The following is a 25,004-nucleotide window of genomic DNA, read 5'->3' on the forward strand; positions in this document are numbered from 1 at the left end:
TCCGTGCAGGTGCTATCTGAGGGAAAGCACAGCTCAGCGGATAAACACTGTGGCGGGGATGGCAACGACAACAGTGGCTACGACCGCATTGATAATCAACGCCCATGAAGGGCACGCCATCGGGCCCACAGGCCAGCACATCGCGTCAAACTATAGGGCCCGGGGTTAAAGACGCAGAATGAAGGACGCCACCTACCAGGAAGTGCCTAGTTCAACCAAACAGAAGACGACAAGAAACTTCCCTACCCAGACACATGCCAGCTGGAAATAAGGACTCGTTATAAAAGCATGACCACAACCGCATTATCAAACGAAGAAGGAACGTTAGAGTTCAAACGTCTCCATTTCAGGACCCCTAATGAACGAGTGGGGCCAGGCATTCAGACCAATGGCCGCGTTAATTACAGAAAGAGAGACAACCAGACACCATGTGCCTCCTGTGCAAGTGCATGGTCCTCCCTATGAAGTCACTTTGCCCCAAAAAGAAAAGAATTGGAACCTGGCCAAGCTCCCAGTTGTAAACTTCTGTGTTCAGGACAGAGGAGTGTGTGAAACTACGCCATGGGGACTACAACCAGGGAAGCCCATACGGGGGGAAACTCCACGGAACCAATAATGCAGTGTATGCAACAAACAAACTGCAAGGAAAAGGGAGTGGAGAGGACACTTATAGATTAAAAACTGAAGTGATACATCCGCCAATACCAGCCAATTGTATTGCACAGGCCTAATTTAAATCCTGATTCCAGCACATTGCCTTCAAAATTGTATAACATGTATGAGACACTTGGAAATTCAGTAATGAGATATCTGATGATATCCAGGGATTAATTTTTAAATGTTCAAGATATAATAATAGTGATGTGGTTGTGTTTTTAGAGTCCTTGCCTTTTATACATATGTGTGGAGTGACAAGTGATAGATGATAAATGATGCCTGGGAGGCAGGGAAGAGGGGAAGTGTAGCTGAAAGGAGACTGGCCCTGAGTGAAGCTGGGTGGTGAGTAGTGGCTGGGTCACAGTGCCACCTTTAATACGCTTGTAATATCCTCTAACAAAAGATGAAAACAAATTCCTAGTGCCGTTGCTCTCTAATTTTTAATCATCATTGCCATTACTGGATTTTATCTGATTTAAGACATTATCCATTGCAAGATGTACTTTTATGTATTATCAAGAAAGAACAAAATGTCAATTAAATGATATGCTGTCAACGTTGCAATGCACCCCAATTTCAGAGCTGTTAATGTAGAAACATGTGTCTTGGAATCAGTGGACATTGATATTATTAATACTATTATTATTAACGGTAGCCAGCATTTAAGAAGCATTTACAATACGCTAAGCTCTATACAAACATCCCCTTTAATCTCATAACAACCTTATGAAGATGATATCCTCATGTTATGAATAAGTAAACGGAGGCCCAGAGAAGCAAATTAACTTGCCCAGAGTCACATAGCCAATATGAGACATAGCTGGGATTTGAAACCAGGATTGTCTAACCCGGTGCCTGTGGTCTTTCCTCCCTAAGAGATGATTGTGGTGAGAAAAAGGCACAGGTCAAGACGGTTAGCTGCCTGCACCAGGAGGCTGTTGCCTCCCCCTAGGTCCACCTGCTGGGCGGAGGGGGGGGCGGGGGAAGAGGGCACTCACAGGGTCTGGATGGCCCGCAGGGAGGTGAAGGTGCCCTTGGCGAGGCTCTGGATCTTGTTGTCGTACAGGGAGAGAAGCGAGAGGTTCTGCAGGTCCTGGAAGGCGTCCGGCCGGATGCAGTTGATCTTGTTGGCGTTCAGGAGCCTGTGGGCAGACCAGGGCCAGGTGGTGAGGGGAAGGCACAGCATCAGACTCACCGACACGTCCTGGGCACCTTCCTGGGCGCCGAGCAGGCACAGGGATCTGGCCCTCTGGGTGCCCACTCCACGCACAGGCGTGGAGAACTCTGACTGCCTCCTCCATGCACGGGGACCAGCTCAGCCACCCCCTCTTCTCTCTTTCAAGGAACCGCTAGAGGTGCCCCTGGCATCCCCGGAAACCAGGGAGCATCGGGGCAAAGCCACCTCCCAAAGGCCGTGGGAGGCTCCTCCCCGGTCCCAGAGTTCCGCGGGGTCCCAGGCAGCTGAGAGGGGCTCCGTGCCTCTTGGGTCCTGGGGGAGAGCCCTTGCTTGAACTCTCCTGGTTCGAGGAGGCTGAGCTGGCCCGGGCGACCCATGTGGTGGATAGCTCTCCGCAGCCTTGCCGGCCTCCTTAGGACCAGCCTGCGTCGCAGCAGCCTCTCCTTCAGGCCTCCGCCATCAGTCCGTCGCCTCTCTGGCTCTGCAGAGCCCCAAAGCCTCTCACAGCCCCACTGCATCTGCATCCTCCACGCTCCTTGCCTCCGGGGAGTCCCACACCCCAAAGAGGTGGGAAAGGCAGGCTGGGAGGCCAGAGGAATACTGGCTCCCTCCCAGGGCCCCACCCAAGCAACCATCCGATGGGCCCTTACAGGAGCTGCAGGTTGTACAGGCCGCCAAACACACCCCGGGGGAGGTCTGTGATCTTGTTCCCATAGAGGACCCTGGAGAAAAGGCAGCAGAAGGGGAGAGTTAGCGGACAGCCCGCCAGGCTGGAGGTCTGTGATAACAAATTGCCAGCAGATGGCAGTAGAGTGATTAAGAAAGAGTCCCCTGTCCTTTCTCGGTATCCCGGTTAACGATTAATCTGCATTAATCAGTAACCGGTTAACAATGTGGATTAACCAGTAACCGGTTAACAATGCGGATTAATTATTAAGCGGTTAATAATGCGGATTACTAACCGGTTAGTACTGCAGAATAATCATTAACCGGTTAGTAATGCGGCTTAATTATTGACTGGTTAATAATTCGGATTTTGTGATGAAAGAAAACATGATAATTTTCAAGAGAAATATCAAACGTGCTTTATTCAAAGTAATGTCTATCGCTAGCACTTTTCTTCCACATGAAGTAATGAATTAAAACTTCCCGCAAATACTCTTTTTTTGACATGAAATTCGACATTTTGAAGCATAAAAATATCTATGATGTTAACATCTTCAGAAAATTTGACACATGAAGTTCTGAAGCTTATTGTCAATACAGCAAAATAGCATACATATCAAAGCGCATACGTATCAACACATGTGTAACCCCATCAATTGAAAAAAATCCGCATCATTAACCGGTGCACCTAGTAGTGTGCATACAAGTGCGCTAAGGGCTCGAGGTGGCCGTCACCCCATGACTGCAGGCACAGCCCTCCCTCCGTCCACACATGGGCCCCACAGAAGCCTGCAAAAGGACCCTTCAGGGGGCCTCGTGGGAAATCAACCTGCCCTGGGGCCCAAAAGAGACCGTTCAGGGAGAAATCTCATGGGCGGGAGTAGTTAGCATGTGAGCTCCCGCAGGTCAAGCAAGTCTATGGGTCAAAGCACCAGGAAGAAACAGACCACGGTGCTGGCTGTGCCGAGATCCGGGCGCGGGACTGCAGCGGGTTTCTGTACTTGGGTATGTTCAGTTCTCTACACTGAGCGCGAATTCCGTGTAATACGAAGAAAAGCAGAGACTCAAAAATGCTGTGCAGGCCGGAACGGGCTCAGGCAGACCAAGAGGAAGGAAGGGGGCTGGGGAGTGGGGGCTATTTTATTCCCAACATCACAAGCAGCACACCCCCCTCCCCACACACGTTCCCTCTGAGCAAAAACAGTGGGCTGCCTCTTCACACATGACTTCCAGCTCATTCCCGGAGGGGGGCCGGTAGGAGCAAAGGCCCGCAGTGGGGGCGGGCTGGCGCTGGGGGGGGGGGGCCCAGCGTGGCCTGAGTGGAGGAAACAAATGGGACAGAAGCTTGGATGTCGCCTATCCAGCACCAGGCAGCCTCTGAGACATGATCAGGTTCCCATCTGCAAAGACCCCCCAATCTGCCGTGAGGAGAAGGGCGTGCAGGGGGCAGGCGTGGGTGCAGGGAGTTAAGAACAGAAGCCCATTTAGATGTGTTACCAACACACGTCCAATTTAGAAGGAGATCCATTCGCTCCTCAGAGGAAGAGGCCTGCATCTTGGCAGGCCCCTCCAGGACCCGATCTCCGCCAACGACAGTGGCCCACGCCCAGGCAGCCACGTCCTGCTGTGTAGTTCTACACTGCACGCCTAAGCGGTGCCATTCACAGGAGTCCCTGCCTCGGACCCCACTCCAGGAGAAAAGGGTGCACACGAAAGGCACTCAGCGACGGGGGCTGCATCCCCCTCCACTTCCCAGGACCCTCATGACCCTCATCTACGTGAGGCATGTGTCCATGCTGACCGGGGGCAGTGAAAACACGATTCCTAAGAGTAACACAAGGCCCCCGCCCAGGGGAGCTCGCCTGCCTACAGGCACCCTGAGCGCACTCTCTGCATAGACAACGTGCCATGGGACCTCAGAGAGTGAGGGGCTTGGTGAACATGGCGGGGGGTTGGGGGGAGACAAGCAGGGGTTCTTGGAAAAAGAGAGATGAAGTAACATTCCTGAATGAATTTATTTTTTTTTGGTGTTGCTAAATTTAATTTTTATTTTTCCGAGATAAAATTTTGATGCTGCACGATGCTTTATAGATTTACAGACCCCACCCCACCCCAGTAAACCCTTGAGAAAGGGAATGCTGGAGAGAGGCGGAGGAAAATGCTTCCTTCGCATCCTCACCACAACTTGGGATCAGAGCATGCTGGGGACGGAAGACACAGGTGTGGCCGATGTCGCAGCTGGAGCTGGTGGGTGCTCCATTGTAGGTGCCCTGGGGAAGGCTCAGGAGCATGGAGTGCTGGGCCTCTGTGGGGAGGCAGGGCCAACAGGAAAGCTGGGCCCAGTCCAATGACTGCCACAAAGCATGCTGGGAAAATCCCCACTGTGGTGGGGAGAGCATCACAGTTGCCAGGGCAACGGCTCTGCCTGATTTTGCATGCACTCAGTCCTGGATTCCCTCCTCCCCTCCCAGCTGCAGAGGGGCCAACAGTGAGGAAGGGGATGCTCGGCATAGTGACCCTGGACTTTGCAGCCAAAGGGGAACCCGTTGAGGCCGGGAGGGTGGGGGCTGTGCTCTCTCTCCAGCACCCACTGGAGGGACTTCAGGCCCTGCTGGCCTCCTTGGGAGACACCCTGGACCCCGGCAGGCGCTGCTACTCACAGTGAGTTCAGGGAGCGGAGGCCCTGGAAGGCATCAGGTGCGATCTCTGAGATCTGGTTGTTGCTCAGGTCTCTGCAGTAAGAGAGAAAGAGGGTGGCTGAATCCCTCAGCGGCTACCAAGCCGTGCCTGGTCCCCTGCCCCTCCCAGATGCCACGGGAGGGCAGGGGCTGCTTTGAAATTAGAAAAGTGAGGGGCCCCTTCTCCCCTCCATCAGGAAAACCCACGGCCCTATCCCCCTGTGCGGTCCCAGGGTCCTGCGCAGATGGGACACTCCAGCCTTGGTCTGTTTCGACAGCTTTCCCCCACCTCCCAGCTTCCCCAACATCCCCTCTGATGTCCATGGCGGCTCCCATTGGTGCCCAAGCTGAAATGGACGGATGATAGTCTGGCCAAATGCCAGGCTCGGGCTCAACATTTAGGCCTCAGGACAGCCCTGCAAGGAGGTCACACCACTGCCAGCCCAGGTCACAGAGGAGCCACCTCAGGGGCGGGACCGCCAGGCAGCAGCTTGCCCAGAGGCAGAGGCAGGGCCTGCCCGGGGCTGTGGCCTGCCAGGCCCGGGGTCTCCCTCCCGCCCCTGCTGACTCTCAGGAAGCAGGGGGAGGCACTCACATCCTCCGCAGCTTTCTGTAGGGAGAGAAGGCTCCCGGGGGAATGGACTTGATTCCGTTGAGCTCCAGGCGGCTGCGGGTGGAGAACCAGAGGGGGTCCCCCGGTCAGGTCGCCCCAGTCTGAGCTGCTGCCTGCTGGGCTCACCCGCCCAACCATGCCCTCTGTCCCCCTGTCCCGCTCCCAACCACTGTCCGGAGTCGGCGGGCTGGCACAGGCAGATGTGAGCTCCGTTATCCCAGGCTGCCATGGCTGCAAGGCCCACAAATGATGCTAATTCTAAGAACCCAGTCCTAGCAGACACCCAGCTGGGTTGGACAGATCGACGTTGCCCAGCCTGGGCAGAGAGCTCGGCCCGCCAAAGCACTGACTTCTCCATTTGCACTGAAGGATCTTGAAGCAAGTCCTTGGGTGGCATCCACTCCAGCTCTTCCCTGGACCACCAGAGCCTGGCCCAGCCCCAGAGCCTGTGCCCCGTGCCTGTCCTGCCCTGTACTCACATCTCCGTCATGGTCTCGGGCAGGTTGGCAGGGATGGCGGTGAGGCCTTTGCCACGGCAGTCCACAATGCCATTGCTGCAGGAGCACATGGCCGGGCAGGAGCCGGAGGAGAGGGTGCAAGAGGGCACGTGCCCTGCCTCCCCCTGGCCTGCGGAAACAGTGGGCTGTGACCTCGGGGTGTCCCGTGTCAGCACCTCCCTCCTGAGATACAGACTGATGAGTAGGGACGGGGCACATGGTGTTTCTCTGGATGAGGATGAACCCGAGATCACCAAGAACTGCCGTGTAACCCTGCGGGCACCTGGCACACAGAGGACCTTGTTAGACGTTTGCTGAACTTGAATCTCGACCTGACTGTGCTGCGAGGAAGTGGGATTCAGGTGCCAGGAAACCCCCGCCTGAATTCTGAAGCCACAGGTTCTCATCCAAGTCACTCAGCTCAACCTTGGAGGAGCATGGTATTATTGTGCCCATTTTACAGGTGAGAAGACAGAGTCCTCAATATTAATTAATTTGTGGAAACTCACACAGCTGATAGATGCTGAAACTAAGATGAAGCCCAGTGTCATAGATTACTGTAATTGAAGTATAAGTTCTATACAGGGTACTGTCTTAAGTGTATAGCTGATTTCTAATTATGAATATACCGCCCCCCCCCCCCAGACATGTAACATTTCTATCACCCACAAAGGCTCGTCTACCCTTTCCCCAAGGCAACCATTGTTCTGAGACCCAGCACTAAAGATTTCTTCTGCGTTTGTGGACTTCACATAATGAAATCAGACAGCAGGTTCTCGTGTCTGGCTTCTTTGGCTCAGTATAAAATCTTTGGCACTGTGTCTGTATCAGTAGGTGTTTTTTTTAACTATGACTAGAATTCTATTGCATAGATGAGTTATAAATAGTTAATCCACTCTTGTTGGTGGACATGTGCGCTGCCTCCAACTCTGCGCTGCTGTGAAGAAAGCTGCCTTGGATATTCTTGGACACGCGTGTTGGCAGAGCATATGCACACACCTAGCAGGAGCTGCAGGGTCACGGGTAGACATATGCTGGGCTTTCGTAGATTCTGCTGAACAGTTGTGCGAAGAGGCTGAGCCGATTTACACGCCCACCAGTGTTTTAACCTCTAACCTTTGCTTGGCTCCCCTGAAGGGTGGGTGCCAAGATCAGAAAAGACAAAGTCCTAGGCCCTCTGGCAAATTGTGACAACGCCTTCTCAGGAGAAGGGTCCCCCGGGGGGGAACAGAGGGGGGAGGGGGAGGGCCTGAATATAGAAACCAAGGTATTCAAATGCAAAGAAAAAGGTCTCACTTCAAAATAATTGTCCCAGTGAAGTATCCACTCCTCTTCCTAAACCTGGGGCAGCTGCAATTACTCAGAGGGGTGCATCAGCCTGGCTCCTCACACACGGGTGCACACCCATGTGTGCAACACACGTACACACGCTCACACACTCATACTCCTGTACGCACACTCACAATCACAGTCATAGTCACACACTCACATGCTCACACACACACACACTCACACATACAGTCATACACTCTCTCCACATGCACCCTCACATTCACACAGTCACACACACACACATATGTATATGTGTGTATATTTACTGATTTCAGAGAGGTAGGGAGAGGGAGAGAGAGATAGAAACATCAATGGTGAGAAAGAATCATTGATCAGCTGCCTCCTGCACGCCCCCTACCGGGAATCAAGTCCAGAACCCGGGCATGTGTCCTGACTGGAAATCTAACCATGACCTCCTGGTTCATAGGTTGACACTCAACCACTGGGCCACACTCATACTCTTGTACACACACTCACACAGACACACACACACTCACTCAGCAGCCCTCAACTCAGCAGTGCTCAGGAGCCGCCTCGGTGCTGCCAGTGCTGTGGGGGAGGAGAGCTTCGGACGAGAGGCTGCCCGGCCCAGTAGACACTCCTCCCGCAGTGCTCTAAGCGGCTGGCAGGCTCACTCACTGGTTTGGGAGAACGGGCAGCCCCTCATCCTCTGTTGTGAATCTGAACCGTTCATTCACTCAGCAAACCTTTTTTGAGCATCTCTCTGTGCCAAGCACAGGCCAAGTGCTGGGGATACGGTCAGAAACCACGACCGCATCGTCCATGTGCCTGGGGCCAGGGAACAAGGCGGGAGGGGGTGCCAACAGGTCCAGCCTGCGAGAAGGCTGGGGTGGGAGGCACCTGCTCCGGGAAGGGCCCAGGCGGACCCCACTGGGACACACTGAGTGACAAGGCCAAAGGGCGGTCGGGGGAGGCTGAGATGACCCTGCCCCGGCCTCGCAGAGCTTGGGGACAGTTTGGACTCTCCCAGGAGGCTGGTGAGTACCAGGCAGCAGTGACCTGCCCAGACCTGTGGGTCCTTTCAGGTCCTCTGGCTGCATATGGAGACGGAAGGGGCTAGAAAGGAAGTGTGTGGGCAGGCAGGAGGCTCTCACAGCCGAGGCTAGATAGGCCAATTCAATGACTTTTCAGACAAGGCTATAACAGGAGGGAAGGGGTGGGAGGGGAGGGGAGGGGTGAGGGACAGGAGGTCGGACAGAGAGGGACAATGTGGGAGGAGGCGATGGGCGAACAGGAAGAGAAGATGGCTGTGGCAGGAGGGACAAAGGAGAGAAGGCAAGAGGTGATATGTGGAGACAAAGGCTTTGGGTGAGAACAGGAGATAATGGATGGACAGGAGGGGGAGACGGGTGGACACAGGAGGTGACAGATAAAGACAGAATGTGATGGGTAAGGAAAGGAGGTGATGCCCAGAGACAGGTGGTGGATGGGAACAGAAAACGGGTGGAGCCAGGAGATGGTGGGTGGTCTAGAAGGCGATGGAGGAGGACAGAAGGTGATGTATGTGCCAGATGTCAATGTGTGGTGGAGACAGGAAGTAATGGGGGGAACGTTAGGGGGAGGCTGCAGGAGGCAGGTGATGGGCAGTCAAGATGGACAGTTGAGAGCCCCAGCAGGCCTGCACCCACCTGAGCAGCTGAACTCGCTCTTCTGGACCTCAGCCACGTTGAGGCCACGCAGGCCGGCGGGGCCTGAGCACTGGGTGAAGAGCCCGATGGTTGGCCGCTGCCTCAGCCATTGCGAGAGCCAGGCCAGGTGGCAGTCGCAGAACAGGTGGTTGGAGTGCAGGCGGCTGCAGGGAGATAGGGACGCTCACAACCCACCTGGGGCCCCCAGACCCCGGCCAACGAGTGGAAACCCCTCTACCCAGGAGGGGCCGAGCGCCATACTACACTTGACCAAGCACAGTCCATGCGCAGCCAGCCCACAGCTCCAACCTGGGGACTGTCGGCAGCAGCAGGAAACTCCCAGCCGTGGCCCCTTCCCTCCCAGCATGCTCGGGGGCCGCCCCCCCGGACTACATTTTGCCCGGCTCTTGTCGATTCACCTCCCTGAACTCATACAGACCCACTGACCCAAGTCACATAGCTCATTTTCAAGCACAAAAAGAAATCATTGGTTTTCCAAGGAAAAATCAAGCATAAATGACACTCAACCTCCTTTCATGTCAGATGACCTCCCCTGACCCCACCCTGGCTGGGCGCTGGGGGTGCAAGAAGGAGCCCGCTCCCCTGCCTGTGGAAACCTGCGCCCGGCTCCCCACTGCCCGGGCACCGCCAGCTCGGGGCTGTCCTCCCGGCCACCCGGGCTGACTCACAAGGTCCGCAGCTTGGGCATGTGGTTGAAGCTGGACACGGGGATGGTGGTGATGTTGTTGTTGTTCAGGGTCCTGGTGGGGAAACCAGAGTCTGTTAGCGTCTGGCCAGCAGGAGCTCACGTGGGAGGGAGAGCAGGGCTTCTCTCTGACAAACAGGCAGCCCCTCCCACTGTTCCCCGGTCCACCCGCAAGCTGGGCCAGCTCTGGGCTGGACCTGGGGCCGGGGGGCAGGTGGGGGGAGGACAGGGGGCCTATGCCAAAGAGCATGAGACACAGAGCCACCGCCAGGGAAAGCCCTGAGCTGCCTGATCAGGAGGCAGCTGTGCCGCAGCCTCGAGGCTGGTGGGACGGGAGGAGCCGGGAGAGGGACAGGCACAGGCGTGGGGTCTAGACAGCCACGTGTCAGAAACTCCTGGAAGACACAGCCATGGCCCTGGTGTCATCATAAGCAGGATAAGCCTCGGCCATGCTCCTGCGGGCACGATGACTTCGCGAGCATGCGTCCTGGAGGGCCTGCCACGCCTCCCAAGACTCCTGCCTCCTGTGCTCTCCGAGGCCCCCACCCCCACCCCACCCCCTGGCACCTGTGCCAGCCGGACTCCCGGAGCCTCTCTTCCCTCCCATGTGTTACTTACAGCACCTCCAGCCCCCGAAGAGCCCGGAAGGCGCCTTCCTCAATGCAGCTGATCTGGTTCTTGTCCAGCTGTCTGTGAAGCAAAGGGAGGGTGTGCAGAGGACGGCACGTCGCTGAGAGCAGCGTCCACACATCCTGACCAAGCGCTCCATTCCATTTTCTTTTAAAAAGGCCTGACCCCATCCCTTGTTCAGAACAAATGTGTCCATCCAAATAGTAAATAGTAAGAACTTAAAGTATTCCTTGTTTTTCAGTTAAAACAATACATGTAAATAAAAGTTTTATTCGATGCCTCTTCCTAACCTTGCCTCTCTCCTGGGGAGCAGGCACCCACCCCATTGTGGAGACCACCTAGAAGGTGCTGGCAGCTGAGGAATGAGTCTGTCACAGCAGCCATGGCAGCCAGAGCCGGGGGCAGGTCCCAGCCCCAGTGCCCAGGGGGGCTGACGAGCTGTGGCTACCTGGAGCGCTGCTCTCAGAATACACTGACGCCTGGACCAGGCTCCTTGGGAAAGAACGCGGTGATCAATTACCAATGTCTGCTACAGGCACGGGAGGGGGCAAGGGGACTGTCGGGAGTGACAAGCATGCCAGGCATTTGCCACGTCTCGTTCAAACCTCAGAACAAGCCCGTGAAGTAAGTGTGATATCCTCAGTTCACAAAACAATATGTTGAGGCTCAGTGAGCTAACTGACTTGCAGCAGCTTATGCAATAAGTGCCTGGAAGAGGAGATTCAAGCCCAGCTCTCCCAATCTCCCGCAGGGCGAGGGCACGGAGACTGTCCGTTCAAATGGACCCAGAACATCACCCTGGCAGCCCACAGCCCTCCAAGGTGGCCCGTTTCCTCCCACCCCAGATGGTTCCAGAAAACCATGCTGGCACTGCCACCTCAGCCCAGAGACCAGCTCCGTGGCTGCCTGAACTCCAGGGCTCGGGGAGCCCAGGAGAATACTGCCAGCGGAGGCCCTGTGGCCCCAGGCCCTCTCCACCCCAGGCCTGTACTCACAAGTTTTTGAGGTCTGTGGCTCCGCGGAAGGCCTTCCTGGGGATCGCCTGGATGGCGTTCTCACTCAGGTCCCTGAGGGTCGAGCCAGAGGAGGAAACACACTGGTCAGAGAGGCCTCTCCAGAGGGCCCTGCTGCATCAGGGGGGAGGGCGCCAGACAGGGGGACTGTCACATGTCACAGCGGCATCGCAGCCTGGGACAGCGCCTGACACACAAAAGCTCCTCCCTGGTGAGCATTTGAATGAATGAAGGAATGAGCTGGAGCTCGGTGCCCAGCCACCTCCCATTCTCTGGGCAGAGGGGTTGCAACTGGAGGGAGAAGCTTGGGGCATGGGTGACCAGCTCTGCCAGACCCCAACCTGCCTCCCTGCCTCCACTCACAGAGGTCAGCTCAGCCTCTGGGGCATCCTCCAGGGATGCAAAGGCGATGGCAAAGGAGAGACCGGCTTCTCGAGGGGCCCACGGCCACCCCGGGATCTGTGGAGAGTGTACCGAAGGCTCACTTTCTGTAAGAAAGCACCTGTGGCCCCCAGGGAACCCGCCAGTAGGTGGCCCCCAGGTCTTGAACTCCAGGCTGGGTCTGACGCCAGATCCCTCACTCTCAGGACTGCAGGCAGCAGAGCCACCACACAGACCTGGGCCCACAGGGGGACTGGAGCACGCTGGCCTCGGGGCTGCAGTGCCACATCCCTGCCCTGTGCTCAGAGGGCAGGGTCAGTGAGGATTTCGTCACCTCCCCCTTCAAATCCTGGTGTGAGGGAGGAGGCACTGCCAATCTCCGACCTGTGCGAGCCTAGGCCAGCTCTGGACCCTTCTTCCAGCTCCTCTGGCCAGACTGGGCCGCTGGCACCGTCCTCCTGTTTCTCCATCCCTCTCTTGACCTCTTCACTGCAGGCCTTTACAAATGCCCCTTCCCTTCCCACAGCAGTGGAACGAACTGCCATCGAGTTCTGAGCACGTCCCCCTGAGCCGTCCTGCCCAGCACTTCCCATGTGTGAGTGCACCTGACCCTCACACTGACCGTGGGAGAAGGCTATCCCCATGCCCCTTCCACAAAGAAAGAGGAAAGGGAGGCTCAGAGAGGTTAAGCAGCTTCGTTAAGGACACACAGCTGGCAGGTGGTGGCTTCAGAAGGGGAACCAGGAAGTCAGGTCCCGAGCTCCCCTTGCACACAGGCCTGGAGATGGAGTGGGAAGCATCTCCCACTTTGCAGAGGAGGGAACCTAAATATTTTACCCAAGGTTGACCAGGACAGGACCCAGGCAGGCTGCAGAGAGCCCTGCATCAGACCCCGCAGCCGGGGCTGGCTGTCCTGACGTGGGACTCAATGTCAGGCAGCCCCCAGGCCCTCTGACCCTTCTCCTGGGCCAGGCCCTCAGGCCTCGACCATCTCCTTCCCATCACCATTCACCACATGAGCCTCAGGCTCCACTGTGAGGCCTGGGAACACGGCCCCCCTGCACCCCCACCCCCTGCCACTGTCCCCTGAGCTATTGGGGCTTCCATCCTTCTGTCTGGGTTTTTCTGCTGAGACAACAAAACAGAAACTCCACAGCAAAGTGCACATGGCCCTGAGCCCAGGAAGGCCAGCTCGAGTCCTCGGCTCCCCAGCTCCTGGCTGTGCGTCCATAGCAGCGGTTCTCAACCTGTAGGTCGTGACCCCTTTGGGGGTCGAATGACCCTTTCACAGGGGTCGCCTAAGACCATCGGAAAACACATATATAATTACATATTGTTTTTGTGATTAATCACTATGCTTTAATTATGTTCAATTTGTAACAATGAAAATACAACCTGCATATCAGATATGTAAATACATTATGATTCATATCAGTAGCAACATTACAGTTATGAAGTAGCAACAAAAATAATTATGGTTGGGGGGGGTCACCACAACATGAGGAACTGTATTAAAGGGTCGCGGCATTAGGAAGGTTGAGAACCACTGGTCTATAGGCCAGCACAGTTTCCTCGTGTTATGCAAGTAATTGCCACCATGGCCGTACAGCCCGTACTGGCTCTATTGTTCCCTTGGTCTGTGGGCTTGTTCTCTCCCTCTCCTTCAATGGGATGCTGGGCAGAGTAATCTAACAGGTAAATTACTTCGCTGGGAGCAAGACACAGAGGTAAATGGCATGGCCCGCACTCAGGGCTCACGGTCACAGTAACCAGGAGCCAAGGCAGACGTGGGAGCCCCACGTGGAACCAAACTGGCCTTGAGGGAGCACCCACATGCTCCGCGACAGCTGGGCTCACGCAAGCAGAGGTCACACAATGCACAGAGTACCCTGAAACACTAACAGTCCTTGGAGGACACACGGAGAAGCAGAGAACGAAATCTCCATTCCTTCATTCAGCGAGTGTGTGCTGAGAGCCGACTACCTGCTGGGGATGCTACAAAGACTTACGCTCCTGCTTACAATAATCATGGGAAGGGCAGTATTTCCAAAGAGATGAGCGAGCTCAGAGGAGCAAGTGACCAGCTCTACCTGCGGGAGAGGAGAGGAACTCTGAAGCAGGTCCTGAAAAGTAAGTCAGAGTTTGCCAGGCAGGAAAGGGAAACGAGGGAAGCACATTCTACACAGTGGGAACAGCATGTGCAAAAGCCCAGAGGCAGGAAGGAGCAAGGCAGGAGGTCTGGGGCCGTGGCACACAGTTTGACAGGGCTGGTATGTGTCTATGGGAGCTTTGTGGTGGTTTTAAAATACGTCCACAAATTCTTCGACATGCCTCCCTTCAAAAGATGGAGCTTAATTTTCCCCTTAATTGTGGGTGGGATTTAGGACCTCACTCCTAAAGAGCAGACTATGACAGAAGTGATGGACAATTTCTGAGACTAGATCATAAAGGATCCTTTTATGTAGCTCCCTCTTTACTCTCTCTCAGATCACTCTCTCTGTGAGACGCCAGCCACAATGTCATCAGGACTCAAGCAGCTTTCTGGAGAGGCACTGCGGCCCGCGGCCAACAGCCAGCACCGGCTTGCCAGCAATGTGCGTGAGTCCTCATGGGAGTAGATTCTCCAGCCTCAGCAAGCTTGCAGATGCTGCTGCCTGCTGCGGACTGGATGCTTGTGTCCCTGCCCCCAAATTCAGGTGTTGAAATCCTAATGCCCAATGTGATGGTATTAGGAAGTGGGGCTTTAGGAGGTGCTCAGGTCATGCAGGTCGAGCCCGCTGTGAATGGGGTTAGTGTTCTCATAGAAGAGTTCTGAGAGAGCTCCTCTGCCCCTCCCGGCCCGTGAGGACCTAGCCAGGAAGCGAGCCCTCACCAAACACTGTATCTGTTGGCCCCTGGATCCTGGACTTCCCGTCTTCTAGGACTGTGATAAGCTGCCCAATTTATGGAACTCTTATTACAGCAGCCCAAACAGACTAAGACACAGCCCCAACCCACATCATGACTGCAATCTCATGAAAGGCCCCAAGCCAGAACCACCCAGCCACCTGTAGAAACTGTGAGACAATCAATGTTTATCGTTCTTTTGGGCCACTCTATTTTGAGGTACTTGGCTACACAACAGCCAATGACCAAAACAGGGGTGCTTTGTGGAAATGACTCGGGAGAGGGGCTTAGAAGCTGTGCTGGCGAGCGCGGTCCTGACCTGAGGCATGAGGATCCCCTGCGAGCTTTCGAGGAGAGCAGGACAATGCTTAGACTTGGCATGAGGAGCTGAAACATGTGAGGGACGTGGCTCCATCACTTCCCTCTTTGGGCCTCGGTTTCCTCATTTGTCAAATGCATAGGCTGGACCAGATCATCTCTTAGCCTCCTCACCGGTGTATGCCCACCACACGCCAACTACTCCAAGACGCGGCAACTGAGGCCCTTAGGGCATCTGAGATCCCAGGGCGAGGGTGAGGGTGGGGGCCCGCTGCTGACTGATGACTTCTGAGAGGAGTGGGATAAGAGAGAACAGACACAGCTACCCTCCTGCTCCTCCCCACAGGGAACAGAGCACATGTGGTGAGGGCAAGACAAAGGCAGGAAGGGCAGTGGCCAAGAGACGTCTACAGACCAAGGAAGATGGAGGCTGCCCTGGGGTGGACACCTCCAGCGGGACCCTCGCCTTGGCCCCAGCTGGCAGCTATCCCTTCGACCAAGCCTGGGAGGGAACTCTGGGCTGCACTCACATCCATTATTCCATTTAATCCTCACCACAACCCTGCGAGGAAGGTTTTCTATTTGTATCGATCAGTTTATTGATTTAGGCCAACCGTGTTCCAGAAAGGCTCTGAGGTGGCTTATAGGGATTTATAAAACAGCAAGAGAGCAGGAGTGAAAAGTGGGATGAAGAGAAGAAGGAAAATCAATGGCAGATGCCAAGAATGCAGCACCAGGTGGCCCACGCACCAGCCAGCTCCAGGCGGGGCATGGGCGCTAGGCTTTCTGAGAGCCCGTGCGTAGAGGGGCAACTGGTCAGTTGGTAGCACCCTCAATATACGTATAAATTTGAAAGGAGCAGTTTCAAAGGATAGCTATTTGGGGCACTTAAGATGAGAAGAGAATTTCCCCAGGGGTCTTCATTAAAAGTGACAATGTGGCCTAATCAATAACACTAGATCCTTATAATAAATGGATTTCAAGTGTCTGCTTCTTATAATAGCAGCGTGTCAAAGTACAGCCTAGCAAAAGCAATTCTATAAAAACTCACACCAGGAGCTAAGTGGGGAGGGAGGGGCAGGAGCAGTCTGGGCAAAGGCAGGAGACATGGTGGTAGACTCGGGCATGGTCTAGGAGCAGCTGGGTTTGCCGGGAGAGGCAGGGCACAGGGCTATGGGGCAGACAGAGGCTCAGAAGGAAGTCCCAGGCAGGACAGTGCTGGGGATAGGCGTTAGCAGGCAAACGCCTTGCAAGCCAGAGAAAATGACAGGTTAGAGCAGAGATGGGCGCATCTGATGGTTTTCTAGACATCGCTTGAGGCGCCAAAGCTTACAGAGGAAAGACGCTGCCCCTGTGTATACAGCAATTCACCAAGAGCCAGTGCAAGAGGTGAGGGCCCAGGGGTGGGAGCAGAGCTGAGCTGGCCGGGGGACCTCAGGCCCAGTCCCAGGCGAGGCCACAGCAGTGAGCAGCTCACATTGTTTAAATGAGTAAAGAAAACGGAGGAAAACAGGGGAGCCTTGGAGATCTGAGGAAAATGCAGCCTGCTGGTAGAGGAGGGGGTGGGGCGGGAAAAGGCTGACTCTGCAGTGAGAAAGCTCTAGGTTCAATTCCTGTTTCTACCACTTACCAGCCATGAGCCGCAGGAAGTTATGCATCTGAGAGCTATAGTTTCTCTATTTGTAAAATGGGAATAAAAATACACACCATACCATGCTTTGGAGAAGATTGAGTTCATGTATTTAAGACTCTGTCCTTTTTCCTCCATTTGGCAAAATTTAAGAAATGCTGGCTTTTGTCCTGCCTTAAACAGCCTGCCCAACGCTTTCCTAAGGTTCTATTGCAGCGGTTCTCAACCTGTGGGTCGCGACACCTTTAGGGGTCGAACGACCCTTTCACAGGGATCGCCTAAGACCATCGGAAAACACATATATAATTACATATTGTTTTTGTGATTAATCACTAGGCTTTAATTATGTTCAATTTGTAACAATGAAATTGGGGGTCACCACAACATGAGGAACTGTATTAAAGGGTCGAGGCATTAGGAAGGTTGAGAACCACTGTGCTATTGTTTCCAGTTTGCCCTCTAGGGGGCGCCAGAAGCCTTCCATAGACTTGGATGTCCTCTCAGCTATATAGCAACCCAAAACAAAGCTATCTACTACCACCACCCTCTTTCCCCCCCCACCCCCCACCCCCCAACCCACCCAGTTGATGTCCTATTTGGTCAACAATTGTTTTGTTTCCCAAACCATTTAAATAAAGTTTCTCATCTCCATTTTCACCCAGTTGGCATGGAAACCTAAAAGGTATGATGTACATCTTTCCCCATCACATTTTCCCAGCCCTGAGCCTCCTGTATCTTTCTCAAACTTGGGGACCTTGTCACAGGTCCTGAAGTGAGGAGTGTGACCAGGGGTGTGTCCGGCAGAACGAGATACACTGAGAGAGGCCATCCTGGAGGAGGGAGATTCTGGAGCTGGAAGGACAGCAGCTGGTGGCCCGGTCCTGGCCAGGGGTAAGTGAAGGGCACGGAGCTATGGGGCAGACAGAGGCTCAGAAGGAAGCCCCAGGCAGGACAGCGAAAAGCAGACTCCCAGAGCAAGGACAGGACTGGGGAGAGAACACAGGCCCGGGTGAGAACCAGGCCCTGGGCTGCTCACCGTTCCCAGGGGATGCTGACACAGCCGGCCCAGGAGGCCACGCTAAGAGGCCAGGGTGTGAAGGAGAAAGCCCACAGCTGAGTGTCACAATAAAGACGTGGGTTCAGCAAGCCCTGGCTCGCCCACTTAAATCATGGGGTCTTAGGCGAGTCGTTTAACTTCTGTGGCCTCCGTTTACTTATCAACAAAATGGGGGTGAGAAGCAGCACCCGCCTTTCGGGATCTAAAGTGAAGGCGCTGTGTGTGGCCCCCGCCTGCTCCTTCACTTATGCTGATCCCCTTCGGTTCCTCAAATCCTCCGGCCACAGGACCCCGGCCCGGAATATTCCTCCACTTTTCACCCAGTAAACTTCGATTCATCCTTCACACCTCGGTCTGCAAACACCGCCCCTGACCGGTCCCTCGCCTGGAGGCTTCCAGGACCCTCGTGCTTTCCCATCTCAGCACTCATCCAGAACTGTAATGAAATACTGGTGTGTGGGGTACAATAAACACTGATTTTTGGTTCATTAACATCCATCCCCACTCCAGACCACACTCTCCCAAGGTCAGACACTGTCTGTTTTGCTTCCCACTGTCTCCCTGGGCCTGGCCCAGTGCAGGGGCGCCGTGATAGTTAGCTGAATTGAACTAAACTGGATCCTTACACGATTCTCCTGCCCCATCCCTCTGCATTTTTCTGACTCAAACGAGAAGTCAGGACAGGCCGTGCGGCTGAGAGGAGAAGGCTGGGCTTAGAGATGAGGGCTCTGAGAGGGAGGGAAGTGCTGGAGAAACACTTGTTGCCTGTGTTGTTATAATCAGCCCTGCCCTTCCTGTCACATGTCCTTATAGAACAGTGGTTCTCAACCTGTGGGTCGCGACCTTTTTGGGGGTCGAACAACCCTTTCACAGGGGTCGCCTAAGACCATCGGAAAACACATATATAATTACATATTGTTTTTGTGATTAATCACTAGGCTTTAATTATGTTCAATTTGTAACAATGAAACTGGGGGTCACCACAACATGAGGAACTATATTAAAGGGTCGCGGCATTAGGAAGGTTGAGAACCACTGCTATAGAACATTAGTAACCGACTGTCCTAGGGTGGTTCTGAGGTGGCACCAGCAGCATCAGCAGGGAGGTGTGGGCAGCCCCTGAGGAAGGAGAGTGACTGACTCTTCTGGGAAGAAAGGGAGTGGAAGCCCCTGGCAGTCCACTCGGGGGCTTGCAGTGAGGGGTCTGCAGGCGAGATCCCCAGCCTGAACCCCACCACCCAAGATCAGGGGTCTTGAGTCTGGGCACACTTGAGACCCTAGCCAGGGCCCTTCCCCTGAAGAGAAGGGGGCAGCCAGGCCCACACTCTGAGCTGGCACCATCCCAGGCACCCCACTCCCGCTGTCCCTCTTCCCGAACACTCTGCCAATCCTCCCAGCCTCTGCCAGGGCTGGGGAGGCAGGGGCTGGAGAGCTGAGGTCGGGACCCCATGTTCTCACTGCTAATCCCCCTTCACGCTCTAACCAGATTGGACCCTGCTGGCAGACAGGCCTCTAAGCGGATCAGCGGGGAGCTCAGCCCGGAGCTGCTGGGCACTCGCCAAGGCCAGACTCGGCCCTCGGTTCCTGCCGCCTGCTCGGCCTCCGCACTGCAGACAGCTCAGGGCCAGCTCTGTCTGCCTCACAAGCCACATGGCAGTCAGGCCTGTCCCCTCATGCCCCTGGCTACCCTGAGCCCACCCGATATAGGGCCTGGCTCAGAAGGAACCACTGTGGCCCCACTGTTCTGGGCCACCTCACCTGGGACTTCCTTGTCCTGAGACTGTAGGACTAAGGACTCGGCCCGGAGCAGACAAAGCTGGCCATGTACCCCTGCCAGGGGCCCCATGCAAGTTTCCCAGCCCCTGGAGCCTCAGTCTCCCCTCTGTAAAGTGACAATAGTCGTGGGGTGGTGGGGCTTAACTGAGACTGTGTGGCACCCTCAGTAGGGCTGAGAGTCGGCTGCCATTGCGCATATATATATATATATTATTGATATCAGAGAGAGGACTGGAGAGGCAGAGAGATAGAAACATCAATGATGAGAGAAAATCACTGATCATCTGCCTCCTGCGTGCCCCCCACTGGGGATTGAGCCCACAACCTGGGCATGTGCCCTGACCAGGAATCAAACCGTGACCTCCTGATTCATATGTCTATGCTCAACCACTGAGCCACACTGACCATTGCTCTTATCTTAGAACTGTCTTTATAAGGCTCTATGGTGGGGGGGGGGGGGCGGGGGGGGGGGCGCGGGCGGGAGTAGTGGTAAAAAAATCTAGGACTGGGAACCAGGAGGGTGCAGCTCAAGGCTGGCTCCAACACCAGCCACTTGGTGATGTGGGATGCACATGCACCTCCATCTCCCCTTCCAACACAGCTGGCATCCCAGTGAGGTCAGGAGGATAAGTTACACTCGATGTGCCTCACGCTGGGCACCCAGCACGGGGCAGCCTGACACTGCTGCTGCCAGTGAGCGTCGCCCAGGACCCCAGAGCAGGCGGCTCAGCACTCACGTCTCTGGCACCTGGACCAGCAGCATTGAGTCACCTGGGACTTGGTCAGAAATATGGGCTTTCTGGCCCCACTACTGAATCAGAATCTGCATTTTAGCACATTAAGGTTTGAGAAGTGCTGCATCATACAGAGGGAAGTTTGCAAATGTTTCTTGTCCCCAGCCAGGGCTCAAATAAACTGGGTTCTAATCCCTGTTCCAGCCAGGATTTCAAAGCCGGGAGCTGAGGCCCCGACTCCTATTCCTGGGGGTGGGGGGATGGGGTAGGGAGAGACTTGGATACAGACAACCCCAGTGGGTGGAGAGAGGGGAGAGCAGCCTCTCACCTGTCACCTGTGGCGGGCCACTGCCCACCTTCATGGGAAACAGAGGCGGCACTCACAGGAGGGTAGCAGTGGTGGCCGCTACATTAGCACCAATGCCCTCCCTACATTCCTGCTGGGGTCGGGGCAGCGGGGCTCTGCCTGAGAAGGCGTTGGTGAGAACCAGGCTGTGGCAATCAGCTCCAGGCCAGGAGCTACAGGATGCACTTTCAGGGGAGAGGTTGGCGGTACCCCCTGGGTGGGATGCCAGGGTGCACACCTTCTGAGGTGCTCCTGGGGTCTCATGAGACCCTCCCTTCTCGCTGCTTGTCCTTCAAGCCGCTCCACAAGTCCCCCCTCCCACCAGGAGAGAAAGTCATTCTACAGTTCCCCTGCCCTGCCCTGCCCTCCCCAGCCCACGGGATGGCATTCAGGTGCCGCAGACCTACCTGTGCGGGTGGATGGCATGTGTGTGCACCTGTCTCTAGATCACCTTCAAGACAAATTCTTGAAGGTGAGTTCTTTGGTGATAAGGACCTGAACTGTGCAGCCTAGAGCTCCAACCTCAGCGCAGGGACTGGGGTTTTATCCACTCATACATCTCAGGGGCTCCCAGGAGATACAAACGACAACTTAGACTGGCTGGTTCTCTGTGATTCTCCTGTGACTGAGTTTGTTTCATCAGAAGTCAAGTTGGGGTTGTGGCGAGGGGGTGGGTGTGTGCAGAAGAGACCGGGGAATAGTGCCAAAGGGACACACTGGGGGGGGGGGGGGGACTGGTCCCAGCAGCCACAGGCCTGTTTCCTTTGGTCCTGGGACCCAACCCTGCTGTTCCTCCTGGAACCTGACTGCTCTCTTAAGGGACCAGGTCCCCTTGCTGATCCTTGCGTGCCTCCCTGACTCCCTCTCCTCGGCTCCCCTGACAGCCAGAGTCAGGCCACCTGGAGTAAATGGCAGCCACCAGATAAGCCAGCGTCCTCAAAGGAGGCCTCCGTGAGGACAGGCCCTGGCCAGGCAGTAGATGGTCTGGGAGAAAAGCCAGGTGACCTGGGTTCAAAGGCAAGCTCAGCCCCATCGGTTGCCTCTTTGTGCCTCAATTTCCCCATTTGCAGCATAAGCTTATAAAAGGAGTAAATAAATGAAGGTGTGTGAAAGTAGCCAGAAGACGGTCTGGCACACAGTAGGTGACAATCAATTGTTTTGCTGGGAAGGTTTCAAACTACTCATCCCAATTGCGGGGCAGTCCACTGCCCCCTCTCCTCCCCCGCCTCCGTCCCTCCTAGGCTGGTTATAAGACCCATGGAATTAAAGCTCACGCATCACTACCAAGCATCACTGCAATCAGCTCTGTGATGTCTTGAGATATTTTTTAAATGTTGAACGTCCAACCTTCTCCCTGGGAACTCCTGGTGTCCAAACTCCTGTGGGTGGTTTTGCAGGCTGACGCCACGGAGGGTGGGAGTTGAGCTTTGCAGGAGAAATGGACAGTGCCAGGCAGTCGGCTGGAGAGATGCCCTCCCTCCCCATCCCACCATTTGGCCTGGAGCCACGCCTCCTCCTGTGGCCACCCCCTGCCTCCAGCCCTGCAGAGTTAATGTTGCAGAAACCTCATTAGGAAGAGACATCAAGCAGCCTGAATCACACGGCACCGTAAAACCACCCTGGGTAACATTTCCTCAAAGCGGCTGCTTCTTATGCAGCTACCGAGCTTCACTGCAATCAGTTCCCAGGACGGAGATATCAGATGAGATGCACACACCCTGCAAAGCAACCACGGGCCCTGCCCAGGAGAGCTGCTCAGAGGCAGGAGCGAGTGGTTCAGGGATAAGCAGGAAACTCAACCAGCAGGCACCGGCCTCAGTCACCACAGCAAGAGCACGATGACAACAGAATGGATGAATAAACCGGTGGTCGGGGTGAGGGGAATGCAGACTCCTCTTAACCTGAGTGGCAGGCAAGACCTTCACTGTATTTGATCACACCAACTGCACCCCCAGAAAGCCCAGGCATTCTGCTGGGTCCTGAGCACGCAGGCACTGGGGCAGACGACGCTTTCATCCTAGACACCTATGAGTTGTGAGCATCAATGACTTCAGAGATTCCCAGCCCAGACACACAGTGGTGGGGGCAAGGGATTGTGGTGCAGCAGGAGGAAGAATCAAGATGTAGAGGAAAGAACAAGAGCTTTGGAGACAGACAAGCCTGGGTTTTACTGACTGTGTGACCTTGTGCAAGTCTGCTTGCTCATGTGCGAAGGAGGGCTGATCACAGCTCCTTCTTGCTGAGTTATGGTGAGATTAAATACCATATGTGCCATTTACATAAAGCACAAAAACAGGCCAACCGAGTCCATGCTACTAGAAGTCAGGATCGCCGTTACCCTGGCAGGGGGGGCGGGGGTTAATGACTGGAAGGGGGTCCATGGGTGCTGTGATGTTTTACTTCTTGATCCGCTGCTGGTTACATGAGTGTGTGCACTTTGTGGAAATTCAGTGAGTTCTGTATATGAAAATACATAACATGCAGAAAAGTCACACTCTTCTGTATATAAGGTTTACTACAATGAAAAGTCTTTAAAAACATGTAAAGCACCGATTTCAGTGTGGTGCTTTGTAGGCATGTGACAAATGCCAGTGCCCTCCCTCCCCGACCCCCCACCGAAGAGGAGACAGATGGGGGGAAGTCTTCCGAGGTGACAAATCCCAGAAGAACGGGGGCTCACAATTCTAAGCAGCGAGGAAATGCCCAGGCTGAGGGGAAGCTGCACAGAGGACCGCCTGGCGGGAACAACGCCCACCCACAGCGGCGAGAACTGGGGACCCACTTCAAACAGACGTGGAGGCGGGGAAGCAGGCTCTGGGGCCCCTGAGCATTCTGACGGTGCTGGCGAACACGCTGCATCTCCCAGGTCTGTCGCGAACACAGCGTGTTCAGGGTCCACATCTCCCTGAAGAGCGGGGGAACTGCCCTTCTCCAGAGCCAGACCCCAGGGTCGAGTGAGGGGCGGGGGGTGGGGGGGCTGAGATGCTGATGCTGGAGGGTTGAGGGCCTTGGGGAACCCAGCGCAGGAGTGAGAGAAATAGGCCACGGGAGCAGCGTTCACAGTGGTTCTGAATCCCTTCCTGCCTTGTTTCAGGAAGGCATCAGGCAATTTTAAGGATATGTTATAAAATGGAATAAGATAACAGGAACCAGGAGAAGAGTTAAAAAAAAAAAAAAGACAAAAAGAGGTAGAAACATTGAACAAGAGAGAGAAGCTCGCTGTACGTGTGAAAGCCTTTGCATCTGCTGCAAACGGGGCCCGGCTTCTCCCAGCCACAGGGGGTGTGGAGGCTGATGTGCTACGGTGACCAAATCCACAGATGAGCACAAGCTTGGGAGAGGCGAGTCCTTTCCTGGTTCTAAAACCAAGCCTGTGTGGCCCTCCTCAGTCCCCAGTAAGAGGCCGTCCCAGGATGGGACCAAGATCTTCACTAGCACCCCAACAGGAGGCCCATTTGCTAAATTTCCTATTTTCTTTACCAATTTGGTTTTAGGTGGATGATTTCCCATTTGTCTTCTCAACAGCCTTTGAGGATTGATTGGGTGTCCCAGTCCCAGCTCCCAGCAGTCCCAGGAAGACACAGGGTGGTTTTGCAATAGTTCAAATGCCAAGAGCAGGGCAGAGACAAATGGGATGGTCCTTAAAATGCTGTAATAAAGACAAAATGCAAACCAGTCAACTCACACCAAATAGTTAAAGGAAGTAAGTCAACTTGATGAATTGGTCATTTGACAAATTGGCCATTCAGTGAATTGACATTTGGCAAAATGGCTTTTAGCAAAATGACATTTGGTAAATTGGTCTCCTTCTGATGCAGCAATGTGTTTCCCGGGGCAATTACTTACACTATCACGGCCTGGTGCCAGAGCTCAGGGAAGCCATTCTGCAGATGGGTCCACCCACACCATCTAGTACACTGCTCTTCACTGGGCTGCCTTAAAACAGGGTGGATTTAGAATATTCTGAGGGATGCATGCACTGCACAGTATGCAGGCCATCCTGCACACGTATGGTTATTCTCAGTTAAATTCGTCTAAACTCTCAGGGAAGACTCTTTGGCTTCTCCTTGATAATGACCAGGAGAAAAATGGACAGGATTCAGTGTGGTTTAGGAAGAGAGAGAGCCAAAGAGGAGGCCACAGGGCTGTGCAAGCAGAATCTAGGCTGTGCTTGGCGAGGGGGCTCCACTAAGGGCCAGTGACCAAGATGCCAGACTGAGCTTCTGCAGGAAAAGTTGGGGACCCTGGCCAATGCACA

General features: G+C 54.8%; 1 protein-coding gene across 1 annotated transcript in view; it reads right to left on the reverse strand.

The window, feature by feature from the left end:
• Positions 1 to 25,004, reverse strand: part of SLIT1 (slit guidance ligand 1) — a 151,287-nt gene that overhangs the window by 38,515 nt on the left and 87,768 nt on the right. Inside the window, exons 5-13 of the mRNA XM_081104895.1 lie at positions 11,601 to 11,672; positions 10,594 to 10,665; positions 9,959 to 10,030; positions 9,270 to 9,433; positions 6,271 to 6,418; positions 5,774 to 5,845; positions 5,161 to 5,232; positions 2,485 to 2,556; positions 1,656 to 1,799 (exon numbers count right to left, since the gene is read on the reverse strand). Coding sequence (XP_080961021.1) covers positions 1,656 to 1,799; positions 2,485 to 2,556; positions 5,161 to 5,232; positions 5,774 to 5,845; positions 6,271 to 6,418; positions 9,270 to 9,433; positions 9,959 to 10,030; positions 10,594 to 10,665; positions 11,601 to 11,672 — 888 coding nt within the window. The remainder of the gene's footprint in view (positions 1 to 1,655; positions 1,800 to 2,484; positions 2,557 to 5,160; positions 5,233 to 5,773; positions 5,846 to 6,270; positions 6,419 to 9,269; positions 9,434 to 9,958; positions 10,031 to 10,593; positions 10,666 to 11,600; positions 11,673 to 25,004) is intronic.

The sequence above is a fragment of the Myotis nattereri genome, assembly GCF_964212035.1.
Source record: "Myotis nattereri genome assembly, chromosome: 13".
In the NCBI taxonomy this organism is placed as follows: Eukaryota; Metazoa; Chordata; class Mammalia; order Chiroptera; family Vespertilionidae; genus Myotis; species Myotis nattereri.